The sequence below is a fragment of the Panthera leo genome, chromosome A1, assembly GCF_018350215.1.
Source record: "Panthera leo isolate Ple1 chromosome A1, P.leo_Ple1_pat1.1, whole genome shotgun sequence".
Lineage (NCBI taxonomy): Eukaryota > Metazoa > Chordata > Mammalia > Carnivora > Felidae > Panthera > Panthera leo.
In genome coordinates, this window is record NC_056679.1 from 67,185,094 (window position 1) to 67,211,522 (window position 26,429).

The 26,429-nt window shown below is 37.0% G+C and overlaps 1 protein-coding gene across 3 annotated transcripts in view; it reads right to left on the reverse strand.

Annotated features, from left to right (window-relative positions):
• UGGT2 (UDP-glucose glycoprotein glucosyltransferase 2) overlaps positions 1-26,429 on the reverse strand; it is a 190,104-nt gene that overhangs the window by 45,481 nt on the left and 118,194 nt on the right. For all 3 annotated transcript variants that reach the window (XM_042929338.1, XM_042929327.1, XM_042929345.1), the window contains exons 21-25: positions 22,254-22,460; positions 17,565-17,696; positions 12,775-12,899; positions 7,075-7,170; positions 2,789-2,891 (exon numbers count right to left, since the gene is read on the reverse strand). In XM_042929338.1, coding sequence (XP_042785272.1) covers positions 2,789-2,891; positions 7,075-7,170; positions 12,775-12,899; positions 17,565-17,696; positions 22,254-22,460 — 663 coding nt within the window. The remainder of the gene's footprint in view (positions 1-2,788; positions 2,892-7,074; positions 7,171-12,774; positions 12,900-17,564; positions 17,697-22,253; positions 22,461-26,429) is intronic.

The window sequence follows — 26,429 nt, forward strand, 5'->3', positions numbered from 1 at the left end:
CTGGAACTATGACGTATGAATACAAAGTGCTGTCCTCACGGCAACAATGGCCAGGGTGCCCCAGTCCATTTGGAATTCTGCCCACGTGGTAGAGATGTAGGAAGTTCCTAGCTACATATGGAGGAAATACTGTCTCTTTTCCTGGGGCATATGATGTAGGAGAATTATTAATTTTGGTAGTCCCTACCTCTAGAAGGCAAGTCAGTGCAGATTTGAAAGATATTAGTCAACAGAGGACATAGAGAAAGAAGGATGAGAAAAGGCACATAGAACAGGAAAGAACAGGCTTGAGAAGGAATCAGGACAGACTAAGGATTTCAGAGCCCTATTTCCTATTCTATCATTCCTCATATTTGCTACAACAGAGGTCACTGAGGCAGTTTTTCTCAAGTGTTCAATGAGAAATTATCCATTTCTTCCAATAAATTATGTTTTATAGCATAAATTTTCCTTATGGTAAGAAATAATAAATTATATGAAGTGCTGAGGTGCTCAGAAGGAAACATGTTATTATTTCCAATCACATAAACTGGGATCCAATCCCATATTTTATATTTCCATTTAAATTCCTATTTTATTCCTAAATTCTACCTTTACATAAAAACTTCGGAGGTAAGCAATGTTTTTTTTTTTTTTTTCTGAATGACTCTGTAGGAATAGGTATTTATACACTAAAATGCATCATACTAGCTCCATGCCTTACAGATACAATGATTGATTACTGCTTTCTTTTAAATTTATTTATTTTGAGAGAGAGAGAGAGAGAGAGAGAGAGAGAGAGAGAGAGAGAGAGAGAGAACACAAGTGCGGGGGGGGGGGCAGAAGGAGAGACAAAATCCCAAGCAGGCTCCATGCTGTCAGCACAGAGCCTCATGCAGGGCTTGATCTCACAAACTATGAGATCATGACCTGAGCCAGTATCAAGAGTCAGATGCTTAACCGACTGAGCCATCCAGGCACTCCTTGATTGTTGTTTTTTAAAGAAAAATCCGAATAGTGTGTCTCAGGAAGTTCAAATGTGAAGGTACACAAATGTTAAAAGAAAGGACGGAAGTAAGTAAACCAACTATGGAATTGTTTGCCTTGCTTATATACTGAGCATGTAGAATGGCAAAGCCTTTCCAAAATTATTTGTCCAAATAATTATAACAGAGATCTATAATCCCCTTTTCCAATATGATTTGCTAGGACAAACTAATTTCTGATGGACACTGCATTTTGAAATTCAGTGGCATATACACCTGTAGGACCCGGCTGGATCCTTCACATCTTCCACCAGACTTAGTACCTAAATACTTTTGCCTGTTCCCAAAAGCGAGGCCACTGTCAAAGAACAGTTTTCACTTCTGAGAATACTTTTTAATTTTTTTTAATGTTTGTTTAGTTTTGAGAGAGCGAGAGCGAGCACAAGCGGGGGAATGACAGAGAGAGAGTGGGGACAGAGGATCCGAAGCGGGCTGGGCCCTGACAGAAGTGAGCTTGACACAGGGCTCAAACCCAGGCGCCCCTACTTCTGAGAATATTTTTAAAATATGTCTTTAAAACAAGCAATGAGTAATTTCAAATAGGAGTACTCCACAATTTTGAACACCACTAGAAAAAAAAATCTCAATTTCCAATGTAAGTAGCTTATGTGATTTAACCACTGAAAGCTGCATCGCAACTCAAACCTCTAAAGTTTTCAGTACAATGCAAAACCACAGAATGTCCCTTCAGAGTTTGCTAGCGGCCTCCTGGTATCCTTCTCCCCACTTTCTCAGTGAAAGAATGTTCAGTGCACAGCTTCCAGGCTCCCTCGGAGCCGGGTGTAGCCCGATGAGTCGCTACAGTGTGGTCAGTGAGACAAGACTGGATGGGTATGCCCTTGCTCTCCCCTTCCCGCTCACAGGAACACAGAGGTGGGTCAGAGAAGCCTGACTGGATCTCAGGCCACGAGACACCAGCCGCTTCAGGAGGAAGACTGAACCACCACACAAAGGCTGGCCGAGCCCTCACACCGTGGGGCCGCCTTAGCCACTCCAGGCTGCTGTGAGATGAGAGAAATAAACTCCAGTCTTGAAGGTTCTGTTACTTTGGCCAAACTTTCTGAATCTAACCTTCACTCACCTGTTTGGCTATTGTTACTTATTACACCATCGGCTTCTCCAGAAGCCATTTCTTCAGAACTCGAGACAGGGTGAAGACAGGAAGACCATGTGTTAGTTAGCTCAGAATGCTGCCACAGAATACCACAGACTGGGTGACTTAAACAACAGAAATTTACTAATTTTCAATCAAGAGGCCGGCTGATTCCATTTCTGGTGAAAGCCCTCTTCCTGCCTTGGAGGCAGCCACCATGTTGCCACGTGCTCACATGACCTCTGCTTTGTGTGTGTGTGAGGAGAGAAAGAGAGCTCTCTCTCTTCCTCTTCTGTAAGGATATAAATCCTATTGGATTAGGGCCTAAACTGTAAAATCTCATTTAACCTTAATTACCCCCTAAAGGCCCCATTTCCAAACACAGTCAGAGGAAGGGTAGGGCTTCACCATATAAATTTCAGGGGAGGTGGAGACAACAATTAAGTCCACAGCAACATCGAACCATGGGCCTGCCATACACCTCGTGCACTGGCTTATACGACTCAATTTTCTACATTGAAATATGATTAAAATGTTATACAGAATAAAGAATCAAGAGGACATAAACACTATACTTGAAAACAGACCTGACAGATTAATGATAAATTTCAAAACAAAAGTATATAATAAAATGACATATATAGAATATATAATAAAAATATTATCTCACAATCAATAACTGGGCCATCTTCTGTGCCTCTCTTGTCAATGGATCAACAATAGCAATGACATCAAAGAACATATCATTCTCTTGAGGATTTATCTTTATAATGCTAGAAAATAGAAAATAAGATGAAAGGGGATGAGTTAAATCTCTTTAATTATCTAATAAACCTTAATCTCACTATATACATTCTTATAAATTGTTCTCTTTCTCACTAGATTAAAAAAACCTGGTTATTTCACAGATGAAAATGCAAATTTAAAAGCCTCATGTTTGTGTTCAATAAACTACAAAACTGGAAGGAAACAGAGAAAATAAGAACTTATGAATGAGTGATTTTTAAAAACTCTTCAAAGAACAATACTATTACAGTGAAAACTCTAACTTTAACCTCCCCCAAATTCTCATGGACCATACAACATAAAAAATAAAAACCAGGTTACTTTTGTGTTGGTTGAATATATTTTTTCAGATTTGAGAATAAAATTAACTGTTCAGTAGTTTTTTGAATTTAGTATTTAAAAAACTCCAATATATCATACAACAGGAAAGTTCAGGAGGTAAAAGCCCAAATTTATCATACTTATTTTTGGCCCCAGGCACCTTCTCCTGAGCTCCTCCTCTCAGTCTTCCTGCTTGTTTCTTTCACTGAACTAAGTTCTAAGTTGGAAGATGGACTCATCTTTACAAGGAACACAGAGCACAGACGAGGCCAGTGAAAGATAATAAATTTTATATTTAATGTAATTCAAAGTTAAAAGTATATACTTGACTAAAAGTACAGAATATTCCAATTGAGTTACTGTTTTAACACTGTAATAATACAGGAAGTCAGTTTTTTGAGATGTATGAATTATATTTTATGTATTACAAAGGGATGAAGGTTACCAAATTAAAATGTATCCCTGTAAAATTACAGGGATATAGTCTTCTTTGGTGCAGAAAGACTATAAATAGCTAGACTTTTTGCAGCGAAGGGATGAATTTCTCAGCAATAAAAGTTAATGTAAAAGTCACTTCAAATATGGGTCCTTTGACAAAGAAATGAAAGATATTTTATTTTATATGAACTTGACATGATTTAATTTTGTGAAAAACAGGAGTGACAGAATCAGACAACATATCCTGCTACGGAACTATTACTAGAAATAAGGACTACAAATCAGATGTTTTAAAACTGAAGAGACTATCTACAGTGGTTAATTACTTTAGTTATGTTGGTGACAATTTTACCAATTATTGCTATACTTGCAGCGTTACTCAAAACTTGTATTTTCTGTATGCGCTGTTATGGTGACTAAAAGCAGGCATCTGTTTATTCAGACTACTGCCGATTGGCTAAAACTGCCAATATGCCCAAACTGCCAAAACTGGTTATTTTCTGTTATGGTGGCTAAAGCAGGCATCTGTTTACTCAGACGACTGCCGATTCTGTGAGGCTGTCTGTATCCGAATCCAACAGTCCCTCCCCATCATCTATTTCTACATGCATTGATGTAGACTCATGACCATTTTCTGAGCAAAATCCTGAGCCTATTAGTAGGTATTACATTGACTAATCTAAGAATGGAAGCAGCACATCTCTTTTCCCATACAATATTAACAAAAAGATGCTAATTCCACCTACACCACCTTTTTAAGGCAATGGATGTGTATTCAATTGCCAAGAAACTAGTGTTACACTTTATGCCATTAGCCAGGAAGAATGATGTCAAGTACAATGACAGTCAATAATTGTTAAAAGCTTAAGTCAAAGAGAGCCATGAAGGTCGGCTTGAGGTAGGTATGTTCAGGCCTTCAAGTCTTTGGGATAAACTAAGCACATTTCAAACAGGCCACCGCAGCAGGAAAATGCTCAGCCAATATCATATCCATTCCATGCAGAGATGTTCTACTGAATTAAGTCTGTTATGATGTTATTAGTTTGTATATAAAGACAGGTCAAGCCACCCATCTTAAAAGATGTTGAAGACACTATTCGTTCTATAGTATTCCCTTCGCAAAGATTTCTCAGAGACTTTCTGTGTCCTCCCTCTTCTAAAAACAGTTACATTTCGAGGGTTGATGGGGGGTGGGAGATGGGTATTAAGGAGGGCACCTGTTAGAATGAGCACTGGGTGTTGTATGGAAACCAATTTGACAATAAATTTCATATTAGAAATATTATTAATAATAAAAATAAATAAATACAGTTACATTTCACCTGAACAACTCTTCTGTTTCCATTGTGGACTTCGTGAAACATGTAAACTGGAAAGCTTACGGTGAAACTTGGGGTGTGCTCATGGCAGGCAGAAAGAACGGCCATCCGCCTTGCAACCTCCTTTCCTTCCTGCCTGCACTGTGAGCTCCAAGCCCCAGTATCAATAGCCTCAGAACGACTGCTTAACCAGCTCCTACAATTGTGTAAGGTCGAACCCTACAACAATTCTTTTATAAATGAGTAACGAGTTCTCATCTACACAACCTCCACATGTGTATGCGCACATGCGTGCACACACACACACACACACACACACACACAAACAGCATTCCAACTGCTCTGATTGAGCCCTGCTTGTACAGTCCAGCATTGCTAATGTGCTTCTTTCTACCTTTCCTAGGCTTCCAACACAAAATCCAACAAAGTCATTTTTCCTTCATTAAATTAATACCTTCACTTAGGTTATCATTAAGTTTTGCTGACCTGGATCCTACTTAAGGTAGGTATTCACATCTCTCCCCAGATTAAGAGAGGAGTTGATTTTATGGTTTAACTTTCAGGTCTAATCTTCTTTCTCTTATTTCCAAGTGTCATTATTTGTGTAACAAATACACATAATAGCTGCAATGCATTAAATATTTATTATATTCACAGCAGTAGGCCTGAGTCTCATAAAACCCTGGAAGGGTAGGACTCGACACCCGCGTTTTATAGATTAAGAAACTGAAGCTACGAGAAGTCACAGGGCCATGGTAGACTGGGATTCAAAAACTGGGTTTTTTGGACAAGAAAGCTCATGCTATGCTACACAACCAATGTTGACCCAGATGAATTTATCAGCATGGGTAAGCACATAGAAAACAAAAGTTAAATGCCTAAAGTATATACATGAACTCAGAAAATGGCAAATTATCTTATCTGCATGTTATAGAAGGCAGGCATTAGGTATTATTGTATAAACAGAGATGCACATTAATATGTACATACTGCATATCCATTTATACATTTTTATAAATAACAGAAAAAATTGGAGAATTGCAAACCAATATCAAAAAGTCACATCATACCTTCTGTCTATATAAAATAAGGCAGTAGGCTTGAAAGCAGCAGATGCATTGAGAGATTTGAAAGTTAGAGAAAGGGAGCCGAAACTAACCGACAATAAACTATAAAAATCAATTGTTTCAGACATTTAACACGGGAGTAAATAAATTCCAAACAAATCAAAATTCCTAAGTACAATATAGCTTAACAGAGCAGTCTAGTGACTAATGTTTACAGTGATGGTTTTGAGTAATTTGTGTTAAATTATTTTAGCACATGGCATTTGATTCTTGATTTAGGCTCAGATCATGATCCCGGGGTAGTGGGATTGAGCCCCGTGTCAGGCTCCACGCTCACTGTGGAGTCTGCTTAAGATTCTTTCTCTCTCTCCCTCCGTCCCTCTCCCCAGCTCTTGTGCTATCTAAAATAATAATAAACACTTAAAAGTATTGAATCTTAGTTATCTGAAAAATAAAATAAAATAAAAAAATAAAACTTCCTTCCCAACAGTGCTCCCTTCTTTAGAAAGTTATTTTCCCTGAGTATACAACTGCACATGTGTAAAGACCTCTTGAAAGTCACACTTCCTGGAGCTACAGCACGTATTACCATCTAGTAGTACACATGAGCAATGTAAGATTGCATCTACCACAAAATCAGAAAACTTACAAGGAACTCTCAGCCATCTTGAGTCTATGTTAAGGTATTTGTCTCAGTTTAGTTTTATAGGAGCACTGATTAGAAAAAGATCACACAACGAAACATGTCTATAGGTTAATTATATAATGTCTATTTTTTCCTCCAATTCTATGTGGTCCCTAATTAAAAACAACAGAAAAGGTTCCCTTCAGGGGAAACAGATAATTGTATGTAAGTAGACAGAGCTTGATGAATTCCATTTCAAATATCTCAGAGCTGGAATTTCTTTTCCTAATCTTGTCAAATACATTTCTTCTCTAACAATTTTTAATTTGCTCTAAATTCTGCTATAAGTGGAAACCATAACTGAGTAAAGGATACAGTGACAGAAAATATATATTCTTACCTGTGATTCTCTCTAAGAAATGTGATATCATACCGAGATTCACGTTTAGGCAAAGAGGAAATAAGGGCATCAACTTTCATAATGAGGTCGCTCATGCTAGGTAAACAAGATAAACAACAGATGAGTTTTTCTGAGGAGAAAGGTCCATACTTCATGTCACAATTAATGCCCTGAGAAATGGAAATTTAATGTAAAATATCTCCAATAGACAAGCTTTATATAAATGACTTTTCTTCCAAATCTGTAAGTTGAATTTGTCAGTTTTTTTAAAAACTTATTTTGAGAGACAGCAAGCATGGGGGGGGGGGAGAGGGAGGGAGGGAGGGAGGGAGGGAGGGAGAGAGAGAGAGAGAGAGAGAGAGAGAGAGAGAGGGAGGGAGGGAGGGAGGGAGAGGGAATCCCAAGCAGTGTCCACGCTGTCAGCACAGAGTCCAACGTAGGGCTTGACCTCATGAACTGTAAGAGATCATGACCTGAACCAAAACCAAGAGTCGGATGCTTAGCTGACTGAGCCACCCAGATGCCCCTAGAATTTGTCAGTTTAAAGATGACTGCTGCTTTAAAAACCATCCTTTTTTTTTTTTTATCATTGACATGATCTTTAAACACTTATAAGTAGTGTTCTTAACAGCGCCTGTAAGGATACGGTGCGTCATTCAATTCAAGGCAATATTTGCTGAGCGCCGGTTATGTGTTCAAGCACTGGAGCCCACCCAGGAGAGAAAGAAGGGCAGGAAGAACAAAAGGGAGAATTTCTAAAATAACTAAGAAGTCCAGACTTGTATGGTCACAAATTAGTTTGAAAACTAATTACGACTGCATAAAACAAATACCTAGATTAAACATAACCGAATTTGAAAATCTATGCCAGAGGAAATGTATTATATGTTCACGGATACATTGGGGCAGAAAATGTTGGCTAAACTCTAAGGAAAGTTTTTGAAAAGAAAGAAACAAGAAAAGAAACGATAAGCACTTCTTTTTTATAAAGAAATTCAGATGCAGAGTTGAGAACTTGTATCTCTCTACTATAATATATCAGCTTTGACTACAAGGTTCTGACATGTAGGACTTCACATTCCTTATATTTGTATTACACACCATATCTTTCACAGAGCATTGCTTAATGACCACTTAATAAACCTGTTTAAAAAAATTTTTTTTTACATTTATTTATTTTTGAGAGACAGAGAGAGACAGAGCATGAGCAGGGGAGGGGCAGAGAGAGAGGGAGACACAAAATTGGAAGCAGGCTCCAAGCTGTCAGCACAGAGCCTGATGTGGGGCTTGAACTCACAAACCGCAAGTTCATGACCTGAAGTCGGACACTTAACCGACTGAGCCACCCAATAAACCTGTTTTAAATGAGTAAATTAATCAAAATCATAATCTCTATTCCTAAACTCCCTCAAAGGTATTTATTAGCCACATAATCTCTAATATGTGAAATTGTAGACACAATGGAGGAAATATGGTTAAACATGCTCCCCATGTTTCAAGGAGACCATATGCACTAAGAGAAGAGGAAATGAGGAAAGGGAAAATTGGGGGCCCCAAACAGCCTTTTTGTAGATTCTCTCACTTCTCTCTTTTTGCAAAATACTCTGAATTGCAGAAGGGAACATGCATGAGAAGGTCAGCACCTCCTGTTTAAGGAGTGGAGATGGTCTCCGAGCAGAGCAGGCAGTAATCACTCTGCTCCAGAAACAGGTGTCACGTGCTCCCCCAGCAATGGTTCCAAGGACTCTGTCTTTTGCACCCAGAGTTCTACCTTCCGAGGTAGCTAACTCTTGGAAGACATGAAAATAAGGACGCATATCTTAAACATATGTTCACATTTAAGCATATATGCCTTTATTCTAACCACAACATGACGTGTTTAGCATTATGTGTGTGCGTGCAATGACTTCAGACAATTAGAGGGGATGTTCTTATAGTTTAGTGTTGGTTTTTGTTGTTTCGGTGGGGGTTTTGGTCTGAAATCCACCTCTAAAGTGGCTGAAATAGCTTCCCAAACCTATTTAAAACTATTTTTTGCCAGATCAGATTTAAAAAATTGGTTCTGAAATGTTAATATATTCACAAAATTCAGTATGAATTATATGCTTTCCAACATAAGCTAGACCTAAATTATTTAACCAAAAATAACTTTTTTTGCTTTTTAAAGTTTTCCTTTTAAAATATCCACTTGAAAATAACTGTGGATATTATCTCTTTACTGCAGAAATGCCCTTACACTTTCCTACTTTATTTTTAGTTTTCTATGTTAACATCATTTCCTAAATGATGAATTACTTCCTAAAGGAACAGATTAAGCAAGGACATCCATTTCATCCGAATCAGAATTCTGTATTTAAGACTAAGAATCAGAATTTTTAGTTCTGGCAGGAAGCCTAGTTGTATGCCATAAGATGTGTGGGTACACTGAAAGTAAATGGAAAAAGATAAAACAGAAAAGCATTAACCAAAAAGAATGTTGATGTGGCTTAAATACGAGACCCCACAGACTTTAAGACAAAATTATAGCAAAAGGAGTAATATATAATGATAAAAGGAACAATTCACTAGAAACATAATTCTGAATCAGAGTATATATAACTACAGCTCAAAATATTTAGAATAAAATTTGACAAAGTTGCAAGAGTTAAATGACAGATCCATAATCATCATTGCAGTGTTTTAACAAACTTCATCTAGTAACTGACAGATAAAGAATAATTCAGTATTTCGATGGTTGGAAAAAAAAATAGCATGTTCAAAATAATAAATGTGTAAAATCTTCCACACAATTAGAGAATAAGCCTTAAAAAAATCAGGCATGGAACAATGATAAAGATTAACCCTGTCTCACAAAATTTGTAGAAATAAATACCAAATAATTGATTTTCATAAACCATGTTCTCTAATCACAGTTCAAAAACAAACTGGAAATCAATTAATAACACACTGTGCCACTTAAAATTTTTAAAATGCATCTTATTCATTTATTTATTCAATAAAGATTTACTGGATGTCTAACAAGATCTAGGCACAATTCCATATAAGGAAGATAAAAATGATAAAATGGACAAGGAGTTTGCCTTCATGAAGAAGACACTATAAATATTTCAAAACATCTTAACAAGCAAATGTTAAAAAACCCAGAAATCTGAACATGTTAGCAATGAATCATAATGAAGCATTTATATATCACAGCTTATGTGATACAGCTAAATAGAGTTTAGAAAGACACTTTTAAGCCTGTAATTTAAGGGTATGTAAGGAAAAAAAATGTGATATTAAAAAGCTTAGAACCCAACTTGAGAAGTTTATGAAAGAGAAGAGATGAAAAAAATAGCACAAACTGAAACTGATAAAAACAACCAAAACAATTAAGAGCCTGCCAGGTCCTAAATCTACATATATGAAAAGTAAAACAGTAAAATAAGTCTATCCTAAATTAAGCAAACTAGAACAAGAGAAAGGCCAACAGGAGATGTTTTAAAAGCTAGAAGTTAAAGTACGAAGCTGTTACAATTCACAAATGACATGAGCGTCTAACTTCAGATAAAATGTTACAAAAAATAAGAGAGTTGAGCAAGGAAGATCAATATAGAATTTATTATTATTCCTGTAATTTAGCAATAAACAATTTGAAAATATAATTTAAAGTACACTATTTATAATATGGGCTAAAAGTATAAAGTACAAGGGAATAAATCTAAAACTACATGTGTAAAAACTCATGGGAAAAAAACAGAAGCTTTGCCAAAGGACCCAAAAGGAACACTAAGTAAGTGTGTCAAACTATCTACCTACATATTCTTATATACATATGTTTATATATAAATCATATACCACATATAAATTGTATGCCAGATACATCAGTTATATACCTATATGTTATTTTATATGTTTTATAGATTATACATTCATATAGCCATACGTAAACAATATATGTATATATTTAACAGACGAGATAATTTAATATTACATAAAGATGGCAATTCTTAAACTAATCTATAAATTCATGGAAATTCTCATAAAAATTCCAGGACAGTTTTTTGTAGAACTTGTTATGCTGGTTCTAATTACATTTATGTGGAAAAACAAGTAGCAAAAAACAATCAATGCAATTTTGAAGAAGAGACAGAAGAGAAAATTTTTGCTATTATCAAAATTTATTATAAAGCTGTGGTAACTGGAGTGTGGGACTGGCATGAGACAGCATACCAGTGGAACAATATAAAGATCTAAGAAGAATTAAGGACATGATCTCGGCTCAGGTCATGATCTCAGCTCAGGTCATGATCTCAGTTCATGGGATCGAGCCCTGCATGGGGCTCTGTGCTGACAGTGCAGATCTGCCCCTCCTCTGCTCACTCACACATACACACTCTCTCTCAAAATAAATAAATACTTTTTTAAAAATCCAAGAAGAACTAAAGATATAAACCAATAAAAAAGCAAAACTGGAAAACTTTTAGAAGACAATAAAGGAGAATATCTTTATGAACGCAGACTAGAAAAAAATTCTTATACATCCTACAGATACACACACACACTCCCTCCCTCCCTCACTCACACACACAGACCACAGACAAACCATGACAGAAAAATCCTGATAATGTTTTGACATTAAAATAAAAATCATCTAAGTATTTGGTAAAAAATTGCAATAAAAAAGTAAATAGTCATGTCACAAACTAGAATATTTGTAACACATATAACTGATAAAGATTAGTATACAGAATCACAGAGAATATGTTTATAGATCATTAAAAGAAGAAAAAAAGCCCAACAGATAACTGAGCAAAAGACACAAACAGGCATTTTACAGAAGGGTAAACGTGAATGAAAATAATCGTATGAGAAGATACTCAAAAGTCAAAGAAATGCAAAGTAAAACAAGCCACAATTTCACATCCACCAGACAGAGAAAATTATCAAGTCAGACAACTCCAGGTATTGGTAAGAACCTGTGGAAACAGAACTTTCACCTTTCTGGTGGGAGTGTTAATTGCTGCAATGACTTTCAAGGGTATTTAACAACATCTGGTAAGGCTGAAGACACGCACACCCTACAACCCAACTGCAACACCCCTGTGCTCTAGAGAAACTCACACTGCACAAGGAGACACTGAAAGCCGGTTCACTCCAGCACTTCTGTAACAGTAAAAACACTAAAGCCAAGTTCACTGTACCTCAGTAATGGACTGCATAAACGAGCTACAGCATATTCATTAAACACCGAAAAGGAATTAAAATGAACTGTGTACATGAACCTGGATGAAGCTCCAGAGGAAGCAGAGTGCAGAGGAACCTACAGGAAACAGTTTCTCTATAAAAGTCAGGCATTCGGCCCAAACAACACTGCTCATGGATATTCAGAAATGAAGCAAAGTATAAATATGAGTATGGAATCATGCACACAGCATTTAGGAAAATGGTTACTTCTCAGGGAGGATGGAGACTGTGTAGGTGGGTAAGAAACAAAGAGGACAGTAAGATCCAAGGCAAATAAAACAAACCATTAACATGTACAGTTTGGTGGTGGTGAGTATGGATGTCCTTTATTATCATTTTTAAATATTCTCTACATATCGCTTATATCTTTAATTGTGTACATATTTGAAATATTTTCTATTCTTAAAAAGAAAAAAATAAGATGCAAAATAGCACATCCTGAAATGAATTGCTCTTACGATTTTAAATACTTACTTCTTTGAGCTGATTTTCATATTTTCAACAACGCCTTTAATTTTCTCTACTAAATTAGTAAATGTTATCTTTTCCAAGAAGTAAAAATCTTCTGTATAGAAATTTTCATCTAAAGGTCCTAAGAACTTAAAATAAAAGTAGTTTTATTATTGTATACCTTCTAGAAGATACCAGTTTGGGACAAATATTTTCTCATCAAATAGATATTTAAACAACAACCGATTACCGATTAAACAGACGGTGGCGATCAATCCCACCACTTACTAAATCTACCGGGAGACAAAGAGAAAAAGGTTTTCTCACTTTCATATTACAAGTAACATTTGCATAAACACCAATATCTAACTGACAAAATAGAAAAGCAGTAAATTATTTCCATTAGGAAGTTTTACTTTGAAACATAATGCTTTCAAAAACCTAAGGCTTTTCATTCTAAGGTAAATTATGAAACGGTCTGTATTTCATAAGTCTTTTATTTTCAATTTGCTTTTCTATTCATCTATCAATTGTGGCCTACATGACGTACATACGACCAAAGACAAACCACATAATCACTTAAACATACCAACCCATCTTCATCTAACTGATGCTGTATAAATGGTTTGGACCACAGTAAGGTCATGTATGCAGGTCGGCTGTGAACCAGTTAACTCTAGAGGAGGAGTTGTCAAATTGTCACACGCCTAATTTCGAAATTAATCCATGCAATCATCATCATATTATGAATGCAAGCACCGATGTAGAAGGTGAGCCTGACATAGTCTTATACCCTAAACACTTACACTTAATGACAACCACAAAGTATAGCATCCAGAATCCTTTTTTTCTTGGTAAACAGACCAGAATTAAATGGTTGTAGCAGATTTTCTCACTCCCTCGACTGCTTCATCTGCTTCTGCAATTAATATTTTTCTAAAAATGAATGAGGTATAGTTCTTGAATTTTTTATTATTTGCTCATAACACAGGTGATATTAGCTGGGATGTTAGCATTCCAACTAAACAAATATCATGTTTCACCCTTAAACATATAACATGGGCTCTTCAAAATGAAAAAATGGATACCATAAAACTAAAAGTACACATAGAAACATTTCATTGCCTTAAGATTTGGTATCACTTTTGAGATACTTTGAAAGCACTTTCAATGTTATATTTTATGGACTATGAATAGGAGGCCTGGAAAACAGCTGAATTTTATCTGTACCACCTGTATTGATTTGAGCAGTTTTGTTAATAACTCAGAAAAAGGAAATATAATCTCAAATTATTTTCTTAAGGGGTTAATTAGATTGGCTCTCTTCATTGATTAAATTCACCAGAGAACTGGCTCTATTTCACCTATGTGAGTGCAGTGTGAAACAGCTAGGAGAAACTTGATTCTTATGGGATAAAGAAACATAAACAGTATAAAATCACATAATGTCTAAGTTGGGAAAAGGGACACTGAACTTGAAACTCATGTACAAACATAATAAAATGTATCTGGTGCTTCCATCTTCTTTACAACATTTTGGAAATGTGATTTTTCAGTTATACGGAATAACTGCTGTAACAGAAATGCATTACCTCTGACAGCTCATTAAAATTTTAGAAAACTCTGTTAGAATGTTCATCCACACACTGAGCTTTATAAAAATCTCTCTCCACTCATGGACATCTCAGTATGATTCTGTATTGACTCTCTCATCAAGTGTAACACAAATCAGGTCTACAAATGTACCCACTATTTCTCATGACAGCCTTCAAATATTTAAAGAGAAAACAGGAATTAATATTTACTGAAAATCTGCTCTGTGTCTGGGGTTGTTTTATATGCTTTACCTATAAAAGTGTATTTAATCTCTGACAACTCTGTAAAATAGACCATCACCATTCCCACTGTCCAAATGATATTTCTAAACCAAGTCTCATAGAAGTCATATAATTAATTAATTAATGGTGAAATGGAATTCAAACAGAAATTTGTTTGGCTAAAAAAAAAAAAATAAATAACAAAAAAGGCCCTGCTTCTCTACTGCCTGCTACGCCATCTTTCGCCAATTTGTAAACATGTAGGTTAATGACAATAAATCTGTTATAATTATAGTGGCAGTATTAGAGTTTTATTTAATACTAAAAACAAATGCATTTTTAATTCTTCAGCATCTTAGTAAGAAAGTATGAGATAATCACCACCCCCCAGTTTTGATCATTCATAAGCAACCTGAGTATGTTCCAATTCTAACAAACATTTGGACAGGTTCACGATGAAGGCTGATTCTAAAATGTCAGATTTCAAGCATTAAACGATCTGGCTGAGAGTTGTACCTATCTGCTGCAATTGCTGTGACTACTGTGCTTTAAAGCTTCACTCTGAGAGTAACAAGCTAAGTATTACACAGCTAAGTATTACACAGCTCTAAGCCACAGTACTTGCTTTCAGATACATTACACTTTTCTATTCAAATTACAGTTCCATAAATTAAAAAAATAAAATTATAATTTTCTACTAATCAATGCAAAAGCCAACATAATTTAACTTAATATCTACCTCCAGCCCCAACCTCTTCCCTGAATTCAACTCATATGCTCAAGTGTCAGCCCAAGAGCAGGCACAGGACCAGAACTGGCCACTGAACTCTTCCTACATCCGGAACTGAATTTCCATCTTCCCTCCCCTTCCACTCGTCCTGAGCAGCCTCACTTTGCCAGTCACACGGTTCTCTCCATCCCACCCCAAGTCTGTCAGTAATTCAGGTCCACTCTTCCTCCACAATACATCCCTCACTTCCTCCTCCAGGGCCATTCCAGTCCAAGTCACCATCAGCTTTCATGTGGATTACTGAACTAGCTCCTGACTGCTCTCCTGATGCCCTATGTTTTATTCTCTATTGAACAGCCACTAGAGATGCACAAAGAAGACATAAGTCAGACCATGTCAGTCCTCTGCCCAGAACTAAGCTTCACAACTCACTCACAGTAAAGCAGGAGTCCTTACACTGTCCTGAAACCCTACGGGATCTGGTCGGCAGCTACTTTTCTGAAGCTTCTCTTCTGACTACTCTCTGTACTGGCTATTTCTAGGACACAGTAATCATCTCACCTCAGGACCTTTGTACTCACTGTTCCCTCAATCTAGAACATTCTTCTTGCACATATTCCACTCGGCTTGCTCTACCCCCCCACCTCCCTCCCTGCCTCCTCTGGCTCTCTCCAAATGGCACCTTATCAATAAGGATGCTACTTGTTAGGTGTCACTGCCCACCAAAATATAAACTTCATGAAAACAAGTTTGTTCACTACTATACTCTCAGAACCTAGAAGATTGATCACAGCAGGTGAAAAATTAGAATCTGAATATTTTTGTCAATTTCAAGGAAGATGAAGAGAAACAATTATTTTAGGAGAAATAAGGTAAATATAACTATAACATTTGCTATCGATAACATGGGTAATAGGTGAATTACATTAAATAACAGCAAAGAAAACATAGGGTAGCCTTTCCACAACATATAATCAAAAGGCAAGGTACTGAATACAGCTGGTGTAATTTTTTTCCCTCTTCACCCTTACAGTGCTAGACAGAGCCAAAGGGACAGAGCCATATACTGCAAAACTGTTCTAAAAAGCCACATTTCCTCCCCAAACAACTGTTAAAAATAAAAAGCAATGACATTACTGGGCTTCCACAAACCTTGCTTATCAAATTCACAAATGCTGTGTATTAATGCAATAAATGGCAACCATTGTCACCAATTTATAAAAGAGCACCATACAAAGATGAACACTTAAATACAATTAGCCTGAAAACTGCTACATTGAAGCAGATATATTTGATCTGCAGAGGCTTGTGGATGTGAGACCTTCACTACTCTCCAGTTCCTAGTCTTTATAGAGTCGGATAAGAAAAAAATGAGCATAATTTTCAGGGAAAATGATAGGGGAATAAAACATTAGATAAAGAGAGCTTCACCTAGAAATGTAGAAAACAAAAACGTTAAGAGCGCACTAGACCTTGGAAGACAATTTGGGTTATATAATTTGGTAGTTCAAACAGAGGATGCCAAACATATTGCATTAGTTGATTTCTTAATAAATCTATGCACCAGATTCAATTTTTTAAAACTTAAATCATTACTGAGAAAACAAGATTCTCATACTCAAAAAATATTAAGTAGATATTATTAATTTTGTACGTCTATAAAGACTCTCTAATAAGAAAATGTTTCCGATATACCAAGAGAAAAAAAGTGTGATATAAAATTTTATACATACATGTATACAACAGGATTAAATTATGTATTTTTACAAACCAGACACGCCTATGTAGGGTAGAGAAAAGGGTTAGAAGGTAAAACAATAAACTATGAATAACCAATTTCATTAGGAGGGTTGAAGTAAGTGATTTTTCTTATAGATTTTAATGATTACAATAACTATGACTTTATATTTCAAAAATAACAATTCGGTACTTATGGAAGTTAACACAGTCAATTGTAGAGAAAAGCGACGAGAAGAAAAAGACATCACAACGTACTTTCCACATCTACAGCAACAGTGGCTCTTAGTCGCAATATAGTAGTTGTTCTAATCCTTATATTAGAACACAGTAATAGCTATTCCCATGCGAACGCTCTTTCGCGCCACATTCGATGCGTCCATCTCTGGGGGAAGGGGTGGGACCACAGGCAGTTTATGCTGACCCCTGTCCGCTGTGTCTAGCACAGGAGCCGCATCTCCTGCGTGTTGTGACAGGCCCCCAGGTCACGGGTCAGTGAGAAAAAGCGAGCAATTGCGTTTTCTACTTACTTTCCCATTGCTGACAATACCTATTTCTCCAGGATGAATTTTAAGTACATCTTGACAGAACAGCTGATGAGTTCGGAAAATATTCACTCCAATGGTATTATATTTTTTCTGAAAAGCGTTTTTATCCATCCCCTAAACCATAAATTAAGAAGGATGAAATTAATAAGGGAAATATAGCAAATCATTTTTTATTTAAAAAAAAAATTTTTTTAACACTTATTTTTGAGAGAGAGACAGAGTGTGAGCAGGGGAGGGGCAGTGAGAGAGGGAGACACAGAATCCAAAGCAGGCTCCAGGCTCTGAGCTGTCCACACAGAGCCTGACGTGGGGCTTGAACTCACAGACAGTGAGATCATGACCTGAGCCGATGTAGGACTATTAACTGACTGAGCCAACCAGGTGCCCCAGTAAATCATTTTAACAAAGCCTACTTAAATATATGAATGCAAAATTTGAAATTATTCTAAATTTTGATTTAAAAAGCACTATTTTCATCTGAAACTACATTTTATTTATTTAAATTTAACTTTATTTTTTATTTTTAAAATTTACATCCAAATTAGTATATAGTGAAGCAATGATTTCAGTAGATTCCTTACCCATTTAACCCATCCTACCTCCCACAACCCCTCCAGCAACCCTGTTTGTTCTCCATATTTATGAGTCTCTTTTGCTTTGTCCCCCTCCCTGTTTTTATATTATTTTTGTTTCCTTTCCCTTATGTTCATCTGTTTTGTCTCTTAAAGTCCTCATATGAGTGAAGTCATATGATTTTTGTCTTTCTCTAATTTCACTTAGCATAGTACCCTCCAGTTCCATCCACGTAGTTGCAAATGGCAAGATTTCCTTCTTTTTGATTGCCGACTAATCCTCCATTGTGTGTGTGTATATCTATATATCTATATATCTATATATCTATCTCACATTTTCTTTATCTGTTCATCCATTGATGGACATTTGGGCTCTTTCCTTTGGCTGTTGTGGATAGTGCTGCTATAAACATGGGGGTGCATGTGTCCCTTCGAAACAGCACACCTGTGTCCCCTGGATAGATGCCTAGTAGTGCAATTGCTGGGTCGTAGGGTAGTTCTATTTTTAGTTTTTTGAGAAACCTCCATACTGTTGAAACTACATTTTAAAAAAGAATATTTCTTTGCCAAGTCAATTATAACATTTGTAAATCCTGTTACAAGTAGATATCACATGCCACATTCATTCTTTGAAGATTTCAGGTGGATTATTGACTAGTAATGCTAGGGAATATGCTAGGGAACATCAACTTAAATACAATTTATCATTAAAGAAATTAAACAAATGTCAATTAAATTCTGAACTCAGTACCCCATTTTGGTACCCTCAGTGAAAAAAAACAGTGTTTAAAATAGAAATACCCTATCACACCCCATTATACCAACCTCACAAAACCAATTCAGTAATAGTGCATTTTATTTCTGAAATATAAAAGTAATCCTTGGTGAGAGTCAAAAAATATATGGACATTCACAGAAAATAAACCATGAATAGCTTCTTCACATCTTCACACTAAGAAACACTCTCCATATCATACTTATCAAACTTTAATGTGCAATCACCTTGTTGAAATGTAGTTTCTACTTGAGAAGATCCAAGGTGGGGCCTTAAATTCTGAATTTCTAGCAGGTTCCTGGTATGCTCCCGCGATGGTAGAAATGTTCCACTAAACAGTCCAATATGCCAGCCACAGCCATGGATGGTTACTGAGCACTTAAAATGTGGCTAGAATGACTGGAGCACTGAATTTAAATTTTAACTTAATTTTTTTTAAGTTTGTTTGTTTGTTTGCTTATTTATTTATTTAGAGAGGGAATGAGTGTGGGAGGGGCAGAGAAAGAGGGAGAGAGACAGAATCCCAAGCAGGCCTCCAGCTGTCAGCACAAAGCCTCACATGGGGCTCGATCTCATGAACCATGAGATCATGACCTGAACCAAAATCAAAAGCTGGATGCTTAAACAACTGGAATTTTAACTTAATTTTAAGTTTAAAAGAGCCACATGCAGCTAGTGGATACAGTATTGGACAGTGCAGCCTGAGATCCCACTTATATCCAAAATCTCCATCTCAATCATCCCCTCTGACCACAAACTCCTCGATTTCCAGCTCATTCAACCTAGTGTCACCATACCAACCATTACCCAATCCCTTCTGTCCTCTGCCCCTACCACCTCATTATTACCCATCACACCGCCCATAATTTCCTCCTGAGTTATACCTCAAAGGCCTTTACTGCAACACAAACTTGCCATGCTTAGATCCCTGGAATGCTTCCCTGAAGTCATATTCACCTGGCAAAACCTCAACTCTGTTTAAGCACGACTCTGCTTCCCCTGTAACCGGAACCAAAATAGTCTTAATACAGCCGGAAAAAAAGCTGCAACTAATAGCGACCTCGCTTTCAGTTTACAGTCGTTAACATCTAGTGGGCCCTCAGAAACCCTCCCACACTAATGTAGTTAATTCACTTTCTCTCTCTCAGAATAAGAGAAGAGTATGTGGCATTTGCTCCTCTTCCCTCAAACCTCTAATAATACCTACTCTCACTCTAATACTTAGCAAATGACCTGAATTTCTTCTGAAAATGAAAATAATCAGAAGGCCTTTATCCTGCTACCACCAACTAAATCTACCCTTCTGCAGCCATGCTCATATATTCTGCCTTCTCTCCAGTAAAAATGGATGAATGGTTCCTTTTCTTAAGACCAACTGTAAACACCTGTCCAGGGGATCCCAGCACCTCTTATCTACTCAAGAACTCTGCTTCTTCTCTGCTCCCCTCCCTATCCTCCTTTCTCATTGTTTGGATGGACTGTCTCCATTAGCATACAAAAAGTAACATCTTGCAAATTTAGAAAGTCTTGACGCCAAGTCCTTTTCTGGCTACAAAATATTTCTCTGTTCATGGGAAAATAAAGTTTTTTGAAAGAGCTACTTATACTCACTATCTCTAGTTCCTGATTTCCCATTCTCTTTTCCATCAAGTTTACTTTTATACCCACTACTCCACTGAAACTATTTTCATCAAAGTCACCAATGACCACCTTAACAAGTAAATGGTCAATTATGAAGCCTAATTTCAGGAACATCTGCACAGTTGATCATTCTGTCCTTGAAATACTTTCTCCAACTGACTTTCAAGATACCATATTCTCCTGGTTATCTTCTTAACTTATGGCTGTTCCATCTGTCTCCTTTGCTGGATCATCCCTTTCTTGCATACCTCTATATGTTGGAATATTCCAGAGCTCTATTTTTTAGCCCCTCTTCCCTCACCCAACTAACTTCTGAGGTATCTCACCCAGTTTCTTGGTTTTAAATGATATATAATGTTGGTAACTCTCGAAGTGATGTACTCTAAAAATACCCTGATAACCCTGAGTTGATTTCAATACTCATTAACTCAACTGTCAACTCAACATCTCCCCCTGAATGTCCAACAGACATCTCCAACTTAACATGTACAGACTTAATGCTTGATCCTCTATGTGTCCAAATCTTCTCTTCATCTAGACTTTCCCATCTCAAAAAAAGGCACCACCATTAATTCTAGCTGCTCAAGCTAAAATGTAAGGATGTTACCTTCACATATCATATACAATTGATCAGCTAATTCTGATTGTAACGAAAATGTACCAATCACCTCACCATTCCCGCCACTACTACCTAGTCCAAGATACCATTATGTCTTGTCTAGATTACTGTAAAAACATTCCAATTGTTCATCCTATATCCACTCTTGTCTGCCTACTACAAAATTTCACATGGCATCCAGAGTCACCTTTTTAAGGGTTATTCACCTCTTCAAGATTCCTCAGTGGTTTCCCATCATACTCAGGAAAGACTTCAGTTCCTTACCATGGCCTACAGATTCCTGAAATATCTGGGTTATGTTTCTGACCTCAGCTCCTACTACTCTCCACATCACGCTCCCTATTTTGCTCATGATGATTTTCTGCCTGTACCTCAAACCTGGAAAGACGGTCTCTGCGTCAGTCCTTTAGACTTACTGTGTTCCCAGATCTGGTACATTCTTCTCACAAATTTTCTCATTACATTCAGACCTCTGCTCAAACATAAGCTCTTTAAGAGATGCCTTCCCTGACCACTTCAGCTAAAAGAGCATCCCTCAAACTATCTACCCTCTCATTTCTTTATATTTTTCCAGTACCATTTAGTTTGTCTGCCTTTCCCACCGCCGTGGAAGCTCCACAGGAGCACGGACTCAACATATCTGCCTTGTCCACGAGTATACCTCCCTTGTATGGCAGACAATCAATTGATATTTTTGAGTGGATTAACGGATCTTCTTTCTTGAGGATCATCTTCCATCTTTAGAATTTCCCTCATACTGGACCCTTCAGTGAACTACCTGAGTATGACTTACATAGCCTTGAACTCTTGATCTTCACATACAAGTCCTAACTAGAATGCTATCAACTTCAAGGATCATACAGTAGTAGCAGAAATACATGAAATTTGGTTGGCTAAGTGCCTTAATGCAAAGTCACATCACTGTCTTTTCCCATTGAAGGAATGTTTATTATCCCCAATTGATTATACTTATTTATTGACATTTTTCAGTAGCATGACCACATTGGCTTATACATTCTAAAAATGCAACAGATACTTCTTACTCCAAACAAATAGCCACTGACCTCAGTAAGGAATGTGTGAATTTTTTCTCCAGAGTAAATAGCTGTAGCAGTTTCTTCCTTCGCCAGTTTCCTGAGAAAGTTTTTCAAAAAGCTGTTTTTCTGTGTAAGAAAAGCTGCCAAAATTCCTCTAGAAATAGCGGTGTTTTCTTCATTTATTTTCGATGTAGGATTATAAATAACTCCCAACCGACTATGAACACTTGTTTTCTGCAAGACACATTTATGGGTGGAAAAGATCAGTATCTCACATATCATTTTACAGCCGAACTTTTCTCTTTCCATTCGAGCTTGTTCACTTTAACACACAGCAGCCCTCACTGCAGAGGTCTTTCTATGTGGATGGTACTGAACGTGTACCTACTGACATAGCCAGAAAACAGTCATTTTAGGAACTCTGACTGCTTCACCTCTTTGTATAACGAGTCTTTTAGGAGATACTTTAACCACTTTTTGTATGTGAAATAACACATATAAAACAATACACGAAACAAAAATGTAGAATTCAGTGAGTTAACCCATAAAACTATAACCCAGGTCGAGAAACAGAGCATTGCCAGCAACCCAAAGACGTCTCTCAGACACCCTGCCAATGACTACACCTTTCCACTTTTCTAAAAACAACCACGATCCTGTTACTTATTTGTAGGATCATCCTTGCTTCTTCTTCTGGTTTATCACCTAAGTTTCATCATGAAACATTTAACCTATTTTGAGCTTCATATAATCATACAGTATATATTCTTTCCTGCCTTGTTTCCACTCAACATAATGGTTGTGAGATTCATCAACACTGTTTGTGTATCTTTAGTTGCTTTATTTTTTAGGACTGCATAGATTTCCACTGTACGAATATACTCTTTTATACATTCTATTGATGCTGGACATTGAAATTTTTTTTCAGGTTGGTAGTGTACAAACAGAGCATGAAGAATACATCATCACTCATGAACATGCGGAAGCTGAATCTAATTAAGTCAGACATAGCTTCCAGTGTAGAGGAGATATAAGGGCTAAGGGACAAGTTAAAAATACTGTAAGGAAAAAAAAATCAGTGAAATTTGTAAGGTGGGATTTTTCTAAAAGGCAACCAGCTTGGTCTCTTTAAAAAGTCAACAGACAAAATGTGGATGGGACTGTTCTATAATAAAAGAAACTAATGAAACGTAACAATGAAACACGTTTAGATCCTAGCTTGAAAAAAGAAAAGACATCTTTGTGCGAACAATTTAATGCAGGCTTAGTACTAGCAATGGGATAGTGGTATTGCAGTTATGTAAAATATCCTAATTCTTAGAAAATGCATATTAAAATACTAAGGGATGACGTATGCTGATTTCTGTGACTTACTTTAAAATGTATGTACTTTAAAATATACGCTGATTTCTGTGACTTACTTTAAAATGCAGACTATTCTGCCCTTCCTCCCCACTAACAACAGATAATCAGATAAAACAAATGTGGCAAGATGTTAAAATTATAGAATCTAGGTGTTAGGTATATAAGTTGTTCATTATGTTAGTCTCTTAAAGTTTGTGTAGCTATGAAAAGAAAACATGGTCTCCAAAAAACAGACTCAGAGAGAGATAAGGAGAGACCCCATGAGAGAAAGGCAAAAGTTAAAAGCAAGCTGGCTGAAATGAAAATGAGAGAGGCTCAAAATATAATACTGGAAAGAATAAAAATAAGAATTGATACCGCAGATAATTCAATTAATGAACCAGATCAAGAGTTAGCAAATGACAGCCTGTGGGTGAAATCCCATCTGGAGCGTGTTTTTACGTGGTCCTCCAGGCAAAAAAACGTCAGGTGGAATGAGAGACCGGCCATGGGTTTAACAGAGAGAGAGACTCAGAGAAGGAGAGAGATGAAAAGAGCTGTCCTGGGATCACACTCATCCCTGAGGTTCCGGAAAACTGCATCTGTGTCACAGTGGCTCCACTCAAGGTAATGAGAATGGGACAGGGGGCACACTGAAGGCATTCCCTAAACAAATACTGCTAAATAAAAAGGTACTCTGACCCAGGGGCAACTGCTAGGAAGTCAAGTTTAAAAATAATATTAAAGTCCTTCTCGGCAGTCTGGAAGACCAAGCCAAAGGTTGAATCTTCTCAGGAGTCATAAGGGAAATTCCAAGATACTATTCCACTGTGAATGTGGGGCAAAATCATAAAATCTCTAACCTGGAAAGCAGCCTTTAAGTCAAGCAGACATCCAACAGTAAAGCGTGAACATCTAACTGCCTGGGGGTATTTAAGTATAAACTTTGAACAATAATTGGCTTTTGCTGACTCAGAGGCAGTCTCCAGGAAACCAAGATCAAAGATAAAAACAAGGGAAAAAGTCTGAGCAGGAACATCAGAGAAAAACAATGAGAGGGAGATAGACTAGAGAGAGAGTTCAGTCATATCACTAAACAAACAAATGACCAAACAGTCCAGGTGATGAAGTGGTATGGGATCCAAATGTGCTCCAGTGTATTATCTAAAATGTTTGGTTTTCAGTAAAAGATTATGAGATATGCAGTGAAAGAGGACAGTATGATTCATACTAAGGAAAAATACCAAGCATCAGAAACTATCTTTGAGGGACCTTAGATGATGGACTTAACAGACATACACGTATCTTCAAAGAACTAAAGGAAACCATGCTTAAAGAGTTAAAGGAAGGTACAACAACTTATTACACTGATGATAATAACAAAGCAATAGAAATTATAAAGAAGAACCAAATGGAAACTCTGGAATTGGAAAGTACAATCACTGAAATGAAAAATTCACTAGTGGGGTTCAATAGATTTGACTTGGCAGAAGGATCACTGAATTTAAAGATAAATCAACAGAGCTATAGTCTGAAAAATAGAATGTAAAAAGAACTAAAATGATCAGATTCTTAGAGAAATGTGGGACACCATTAAACATACCAATATGTGCATGATGGGAGAGCCACATACATTGGAACTACTGGGAAAAGGCAATCTGTCAGCCTCGCAAAGAACACGCTACCAAAAATTCTTGAGAAGAGACAGAAGGCAGAGGTGATGTACTCCATAGACCTCAAACACCCCTTTTTGAATGTGCTGGTCTGCAGGGCTTGAATGAAGCCAGAATGTGTTCTGAGACTGCCTAACATGACATGAAAATTCTCCCAACTGATGTTATTATGTTTCGTCTAAAATGTATTAACTATTCTTGATGCGGTAGTGCCCCTCCAAGATGGCCCCCGATGATCCCTACTTCTTTATACTTGTGCTTCCATATTGTTCCTCCTCATACTGGATAGGAGTGATCTGTGTCATCAATAGGATATTAGGGAAGTACAGTGTGTGACTTTTGAGGCCAGATCATAAAACACACTGTGGCTTCTGTCTCTTTAGCACTCACTCTGGGGAAAGCCAGCTGTCACGTTGTGCGGACACTTAGCAATGCTAAAATGGGGTCTATGTGGCAACGGAATGAGATGTTCCGTGAAGAGCCAGTGACAAACTGAGTCCCCCTGCCAGCAGCCATGCAAGCCCTCTTAGCAGCTGATGCTCTGGTTCCAGTCAAGCCTTCAGACAACTGCTGCCAGAGTCCTGACTGCACCCTCACAAGAAACCCTGAGCCACAGCCACTTGGCCAAGTCACTCTTGAATTCTTAAACCCCAGACACTCTAAGAAAACGTTTATTGTTTTTAAACCATTAAGTTATGGGGTAATTTGTTATCAGCACTAAATTTACACTTAGCTAATGCAAAACAAACAATTTCATAAAATACTTTGAGTTACGTTTTGTAGGTGTTTTTAATCTAGACAAACTTTTATGCTCCTTAGAAATACGGAAGGTTATAGAAGAGTATTTTTAAAAAATGTTTATTTACCTTAATGAGAGAGAGTGTGAGTGGGGGAGGGACAGAGAGAGAGAGAGGTGGGGATAGGGGGTCCAGAGGAGGCTCTGTGCTGATAGCAGCCAGCCCGTGCGGGGCTCCAGCGCACAAACCAGATCATGACCTGAGCCAAAGTTGGATACTCAACTGACTGAGCCACCCAGGTGCCCCATAAAAGAGTATTTTTAAATAAATATAGAAATGTATACTATCGAAGTATATTGGTTTGTAATTCTCTAATAACAAAAAAAATTAAGGTTGACTTAAGGCTTAAAATACTCTTCAGTGAAAATTTATTTTCTTTTTCTTAAATA